General features: G+C 31.1%; 1 protein-coding gene across 1 annotated transcript; it reads right to left on the reverse strand.

Moving 5' to 3' along the window:
* Positions 1-1,688: 1,688 nt before the first annotated feature.
* LOC145578941 (caffeoyl-CoA O-methyltransferase-like) lies at positions 1,689-6,771 on the reverse strand. Its single transcript, XM_081636238.1, has 5 exons — positions 6,664-6,771; positions 6,457-6,536; positions 4,025-4,169; positions 3,596-3,727; positions 1,689-2,066 (listed from the first exon to the last, which is right to left on the reverse strand). Exons 1-5 carry the CDS (start codon positions 6,757-6,759, stop codon positions 1,776-1,778), a joined length of 744 nt encoding a protein of 247 aa, XP_081492364.1. The 5' UTR covers positions 6,760-6,771; the 3' UTR covers positions 1,689-1,775.
* Positions 6,772-8,013: the final 1,242 nt, after the last annotated feature.

Consider the following 8,013-nt stretch of genomic DNA (forward strand, 5'->3'; position numbering starts at 1 on the left):
TAACAGGTTTTATGGAATCAACATAAGCATAATGTTGAGTTTGGTGAGGTTGGCTCTAATGGAGAAAGAGGGGATCCATGTGCGAGATAAGCTCCGGTGGGAGGAGATCAGGAGAGTGAAGGGAAGGTGAAGCTGGCTGTTTTTTTTTTTTCACTTTTTTTTTATAATTTGTAAAATAAAGATCAATTAAAAAACGACGCATGTCAAGTGACCTCTCCCAACAGGTAACCAACCTAACAAAACTGGTCAAGGATTGTTAAAAGAATATGACTGTCAAAGGTGGGATTGTTTTGGACTAAATAAAAGATGGGATTGTTATTGTCAGACCGGGTAAAGGTGAGATTATTTATTTTCATTTTTCCAATTATTAATACTTATTAACCCAACATACGACGATTGATATGATAAACATGAAGGAGAAAGAGGATCACCATGCCTTTAACGAACGATTTACAAAAGTATGGTTTATTTAAAACTTATTTATAATTTTGCATTGGTATAAAACTTATTTACGAAATTGTTGTCCACATAGGCTCGGATAACTTTGTTATTTTCTTTAAAAAAATTTAGCTCAAAGCCGCTACATGAGGTAGTGGTTTTAGTACTAAAACAAACTTATGTACTAAAACAAACTTATGTACTAAAACCGCTACTTTAGTCTATGCTTATACTCGAAAGCAACCAAAGCAAAATCCATTAATCTCGTATACGAAACCAAACAACATATAATTTAATTTCCAAAGAAAATTGAGTTTATTATATTGATTTTGACATTATGTGGCAATAGCTTAATTAAATTTAACAACTAATTGAATTAAGAAGAAAAAAAAAAATAGGGCTAAATACCTTATCAATTTGGGGGTAATTAAGTATCAAAGAACTGTTATGTTCATCAATTAGTGGTGGCTACGTTAGATGGGTCGACCACTGGTGTGTAGGAGGATGCAATGTTGATGATGACCGGCGACATGATGTGCATGGTGGTTTGGTGGAGATGGAGAGGGTTATTGTGGTGTATGTGTGTGTTGTGTAGAGTATTAAAGAAAACTGTTATCTGAATTAGCGGTTTGTCTTTAAAAAAAATTAAACTCACCCAAATGTTTAGGCTACGTGGACAGCAATTTTGTAAAAAAGTTTAGTATCGAAGCAAAATGGTAAATAAGTTTCAAATGAACCATATGTTGGTAAATCGTCCGCCTTTAAAAACCATGTGACCCTTCATTAAATTATAAGAAAAAAGCCCATTGATGACAACTATAATATATAACCACGAAAAAATATTGTATAAGTTTTTAAACATCTCAACTTTTAAATGAAATTTAGATATAAGTTATTGTTTTGAATATTTCATATAAATTTAAATATATCATACAAATTAAGGAGTAATGTTTTCCCAAGCTTGTAATTGGATAAATCAAGTGATAATTTTTTTCGTAATTAATATTTTCCCAAGCTAGTAAATTTGTAATTGATGCCTCTGCTTAGTGTTGTGTTGATACTTTACAAAATTTACATCAAAGGCAAATGAGTCTTCACATTCTTCTTCCAATTTTATCAAGCTAAGTCTCATTATTTTTAGTTAAATTTCTATCACAAGAAAAAAAAAAAATTCTTGCTCCTTGTTCAACAGTACAAGACTACAAACTATAAATGATCAACAAAATTAATTAATATGCATTAAACACAATATTAACCTGTCCAACAAATTGTTTACTACAAAGTTTTAATTGTCCAATAATTGCAACATTATTAGAAGCATTAATTAAGAGAACTGATCAATAAAGACGCCTACAAAAGGTAATACCATCACCTAGAGGAAGTTGAGCAATATCAATGCGAGGATCCGCAGCAAGAGACTTGTTTAACTTGATCATGACCTCTCGATACGCTTTCATGAAGTCCAGTACTTGTGATTCAGGCATGGCTACCGTTCCCCCCCAAAGCGTGTTGTCGTAAGCAATCACGCCTCCAACCTTGACGAGCTTGATCAACCGCTCATGGTAGTGTTGGTAGCTAGGCTTGTCCGCGTCCACAAAGGCAAAGTCGAAACTTCCCTCATTCTTAGGCTGTATACATGTACTCGATCAAGTTATTCATCAATTAGGTCTTAATCTAGTTACATTAACACATCTTTTGAAATCTAATATAAGTAAAACTTTCACAATCTTTTAAAAAATTGCATTTATTTTGTATAATGGTACTTTTTCCGTTTTACAACGATGTTTTCATTTAAAATCTTTTGACTATTATTAAAATTAAGAAAATCTCCTAAATTTCTCTTACTTTATAAGAACAAATATAGTCATATGGGTCTAGTTTGATTCATCTTAATGAATACATTATTAATACTATCTCCGTTTCATATTATGTGTGACAAAGGCCTCAACATGGACTACTAAAAAAAATTGTGTTGTGAGTATTGAATGAAGAGAGAAAGATAGAAATGCATGTGAGAGAGAAATAGAGAGAAATGACGATATAAAAGAAAGAAAATATTTGTTGCATACAATATCTAGCATTTATTTTTGGTAAATGTTGCACATAATGTAAAACGGAGGTAGATTATTTGAGCAAAATTAGCTTATTTGACCAACATCAGCTTATTGACTATTAAATAAGCTAATTTAAAATGTTTGATGGGAAGCTTATTTAAAGAGTTTATTCCACTAAATAAGCAATTAGCTTATTCAATTCTTATGGTGAAATGACACTTATACCCCCCATTTAATTTAAAATACTATATGAACTTCTTACCCCACAATTAATTAGTTTATTGGTCATTTTACATAATCAATCAGCTTTAAGCAATCAGCTATTTGCCAAACACTTTTATACAATCACCTAATAAAATAAGTTAGTCAAATCAGTTAATACAATCAGATAGTTATAATCAGCATTCAACTTTCAGCTTTTCCCCAAATATGGCTATAATTTTAATAATGTTTACAGTTTTACTAGTGTGAAATTAAAGATATTTGCGATTAAAAATTTACATCGATATATGTAAACAGAAACACTACTCTGCATTATGAAACGAAGGGAGAACATTGGTAAAATACAAAGGTATTCAACATTACATTGAGGATATATTTCTTAAAAAATAAAATAAAATAACAAACATTGCGTGGGGTTATTGCAAAATAAATAATCAAATCAGATCATGCAATAAACGCTTTAATTAATAGCTAAACTAGCCGCCCCATCTATGAATTTGTGATAGGTGGGTATGTATTATGGAGGAAATCATTAATTATAAGAGCAAGGGCTCTATATATTTTAGGGATGTACAATATATTATTGTTTTATATGTACAAATCTATATTTGTTAAAAATTTGAAGTCAATACATGGTTTTTCATGTTTTTTTTGCAAAGAAGTCAAATACATGTGAGATGGATATTAATTAAGGCAGATAATGTACGTAGGTGGTGAGATGAGTAACACCCCGTTCTTTTAAACTTAGCTCAATTGAACTGAAGTGTATAGAACTGAAATTAACTGTAGAAGAGTCTAAAAGAACATGACTTGAAATGGATATTAGGTAAAGCCGTAAAGATGGTAAAATCAGGTAATTCTATGAAATCAAATGTACTTACATTCAACAGAAGATTATCAAGAGCTAGGTGAGCATCTGATTCAACAAAATCAATTTTTCCTTCAACGCCAGCTTTTTTGATGAATGGCAAGCCAATCTCATATGCTTCTCTATCGCAATCAATTGCAGTAATCTGTAGTAATCAATAACAAAAGTTGTTCACTTTTGCAAGGAATTAGAACTATTTCCAATTGAAAAATTGATATAAGTGATCCAACTACTTATAAACGAAATGTGTTCATTTATTTATTTATTTTTTGCCGGGGAACAAAAATATGTTTGATTTTGCCATTAATTTCCAACTTATTTTTATTTTAGGAAGTATATTTAATGCTTATATACATATATCATTACACTTTATAGTGCTTCAAACTTAAATTAACTAGGTTGGGACGATGTAACAAAAAGATCAGCTCAAAAAAATTTCAACCTTTCCATCATCCGGAATTGAAAGAGCAGTTAGCAAAAGGGAATATCCTGTAAAAACTCCGACTTCAATAGTTTTTTTAGCATTCTCCTTCTTCAAAAGAAATGAAATCATTTGTCCTGCAATTGGTGCGCCAGCCATGAAGGACCTGGTAAATTATTAGAAGAGGCTGTAAAATACCAAGTGTACACACATTTATAGTATTGTAAATTTGTAAGATAAGTTACTACTTTTTAAGTTCAATTATTAAAATCAAATCTCAATGAATTACTACTTTTAAATTTATTTAATTAAAAGTCAGATAAATAGAACACCGACTATTACGAATTAAAAGTGGAATGGAGGGAGGTCATAATTCAGTTATTTGGGGAAGATGTAATGTCCTTTTCTTAATTGACAAAAGCTAATGAGCGCTTCCGGGGCGTTAGATAAGAGAATTAAAGTACAAATATTAGAGTAAAATTAACTGTAACACCCCGACCCCAAACAAATTAGGGAGGGGCCTATTGTCACGAAATGCGCATCGAGGGCCAACAACTATCCCCACAGACCAACACAAGTCCTTCCGGCGCATTTTGTCCTCACTCATGCGCACCCCGGGAAAACTTCCCAGGAGGTCACCCATCCCAAGACTACTCCCAGCCAAGCACGCTTAACTATGGAGTATTAATCCTATCCACGGTCAGCACGCGGTCGCAGGGTTGCTCTGATACCATTTGTAACACCCCGACCCCAAACAAATTAGGAAGGGGCCTATTGTCACGAAATGCGCATCGAGGGCCAACAAATATCCCCACAGACCAACACAAGTCCTTCCGGCGCATTTTGTCCTCACTCATGCGCACCCCGGGAAAACTTCCCAGGAGGTCACCCATCCCAAGACTACTCCCAGCCAAGCACGCTTAACTATGAAGTATTCTTAGCATATGAGCTCCCTAAAAAGAAGATGCATCTTGTTGATATGAGTAGTATATCAAACTCCTTTAAAGCAATCATGAGGGATATTACATTAACCTTAATTACACCGAACGATGCGTAATTTTGTCATGCATTTCTAACTTAATATCATTTCAACCAATACAATTACTCCTTATCTAACGTCCCGGGACGCCCGTTAGCAAGATCGTTCTTAATTATAACGGTGCATGATTAATCTAAAATTATTGATTGTTTACAATTATAATTACACCAACTACTGGCACTCAAATCAATCTTTTTTAACACTCAAATCAATCAAGTATAGTTCATCTCTAAGTTCCTGACTTCTAGGTCCCATATATGCAATTATATTAAATTTAATAGTATAAGTGATAAACTTGAAAATACGGCAGACCTTTCTATAAGACAAGCCGCCAATATATATTCCCTATTTCCCTCTGTTACTTTTTTATGGCTACATTTGGTTTTTACGAGGATATTTATTACTCCCTCTGTTCCCTAATGTTTTTTAGGTTTGGAATTATACACGGTTATTAAGAAATTGTGTAAACTTGAGGTATATTGGAATATTTCAATGATTGAAAGTACAATTATATTGAAAAATACAATGTTGAGCATGTGGGGTGAAGAAATTAGAGGAGAGAGGAGAGAGAAGAGAGAAAGTAATAATAAGTGTTGGAAAACTATTAAAATAGTACAAAAAATACAATAGCACATGGAAAAGTAAGGACTTTTGAGTAAAAAAATTGTAAAATAAGGATAATTTTGTCCAAAATTTATGACCAAAATAGGAAAGATATTAAATGTAAATAATAAAAAGGAACACCCTAAATGGAAACGTAAAAAAACATTTAGGAACGGAGGGAGTAAAAAAGATTTGAATAGAAGTTTATTATATACATATGGTGTACCGTATTCCCAATTAATTTAACGTTAATTTTTCTTCTTCATTTTATGATAAAAAAAAGAATCATCAAAATGAGAACAAATACTCATAGGTGTACGGTACACCCGGATATATATAACCTCTCAGATTTAAAAAGTATACAAAATGAGAATATTTGTTTTAAAAAATAGGTAAACATTTTGATAAATGGAAATATTTGCTTTGAGAGTGTAAATGTTTAAAAAGGTCATATAATGTTTATTTATTTATTTATTTATTTTTTTGTGTTTTTGTATTTAGAGAACCAGAAGGATAAAGTGAGAATTGATTACAAGATCCCTAGAATTGAGAGGGAGCTCTAACCACTTGAGATATCCCTCACTCACTAATTCACTATATGATCATAATTAAGTGTATTGGGAGTGTAAAAATATGAAGGTAATGTGTAAAATTAGTAACCTATTTTAGGAAAGTTTAGAAATGTAGGATGGAGCCGCCCATAGAATATGTAACCATCTTTGTCTAAAAAAAAAAAAAAAGAATATGTAACCATAGAAAAGGGGCAGAAGGAGTAATAGCTAGCATAGCAGAGAAAAAGAAACAAAATTACTTAGGGTGATTTTCAGTTGCTTCCCTGAGTTCCTTGAGAGATTCTGCTTCGCGTGGATAAACACTAGTTTCTAGAATATACTGCATCAAAATAATCAACTGTAAGTTTAATTCTAAGCACAACATCAAATAAAATTCAGCATTACAATCCAAAGATCAATGTAATGGATCAATAACTCGAGAAATCAAGATCGAATGCAAGACTAACATTGTGCAATTCTTCACTCTGCAACAACCCTGTATTCTTCACCTGCTTCTTGATATCAAACTCCTCCTTCGCCTGCTTCTTGAGATCAAATTCCATATCTTAAATTTCCTGCACAAATTTTTGAGTTAAGAGCTCTTTAGTTGAAAGTGTTTGTTCGATGGATTTGGAAAAAAGACCTCATGGATATGGAATTGACAATGAGAGGAGTAGTCCTCGATTACGTACTTCACCTTATTTGAAAGTGTGAAATTCGGATCATATTGTTGATTCAAAATGAAGAACTAACTCTGAAATATTAACTAAAACAACAGAGTATTTCCAATGTATCGAATGTGTATGCAAAAACTTTTGTTTATAATAAGGCCCCGTTCTATTCACCTTATTTTTGCTGAACTGAAATTATTTTTGCTAAAATGAAACTAATTTTACTGAACTGAAATTATTTTGAACTGAAATTATTTTATCCGAATTTCTGTTATATTTCTTCTTTAAAGTTACTGATTTTTACTGAACTGAAATTAATTTTACTGAACTGAACTTATTTTTACTAAATATTATGTTTTTAAGGTGAAGTGAATAGGGCCTAAGTATACACCTAATAGTTTTAAGGTAACTATAAACCTAATACTCATATTTGATTTTTACTCATTTAATTTCCAATGTATCAAGTGTATGAGTGTGTATGATAATAGACACTAAGTTAGGTTCTTATAAAAGTAGCATATATATTTTCACCTAGATTTGATTTTTACTCATTTAAAAACAGTAATTTTATCATTGTACTATGTTGATTTTTACAATTTTATTACAGAAAATGTAATTTATTTATTTATTTATTTATTTTTTTGAATAAACTAATGTATAATATTATTGTACATCAAATTTTAATTATAGTTTGTAATGTATATGCAGGCATGTATATATGTACCCTACTTGATATTGATAATAACTTTCAAATGATCCATATATGCCTACATTGGTTGCATATACAATTATACCCATCACAAATTACATTTTTCATTTCTTTTTTTAGATGCATCACTTATAAATAAGGAAGTTTCAAATTCAATGCATCACTATGTATTTTAGAAATAATACATTAGGGGGGCCAAGATCAATTTTACTTACTTTAATCACTATATAATTAAAAAAATTCATTAATGAATAAATTTTTTACTCTATAAAGTTTTGAAAAAAGTAAAAGTAAGTTTAAGATTCTACTTTTATAAGACTATAGGAGTCATGTGGCTTAAGCATATGTGAAATACTAGTAAATGTGAAATTTAGGAGTAAAGTTTATTAAAAATAGCAAAAAGTGGTTAAAAATGAATGCAATAAGGTTCGAACCTT

The sequence above is a fragment of the Chenopodium album genome, chromosome 14 (assembly GCF_948465745.1).
Source record: "Chenopodium album chromosome 14, dcCheAlbu1.1, whole genome shotgun sequence".
Lineage (NCBI taxonomy): Eukaryota > Viridiplantae > Streptophyta > Magnoliopsida > Caryophyllales > Amaranthaceae > Chenopodium > Chenopodium album.

Bases quoted from the DNA above. Each gene is read 5' to 3' on its own strand.
- LOC145578941 (XM_081636238.1), bottom strand. From the start codon at position 6,759: ATGGAATTTGATCTCAAGAAGCAGGCGAAGGAGGAGTTTGATATCAAG. The intron at 4,170-6,456 runs GTAATTTTGTTT...ATAATTTACCAG, and splicing joins GCAACTGAAAATCACCCTAA to GTCCTTCATGGCTGGCGCAC. The intron at 3,728-4,024 runs GTTGAAATTTTT...TGATTACTACAG, and splicing joins CAATTCCGGATGATGGAAAG to ATTACTGCAATTGATTGCGA.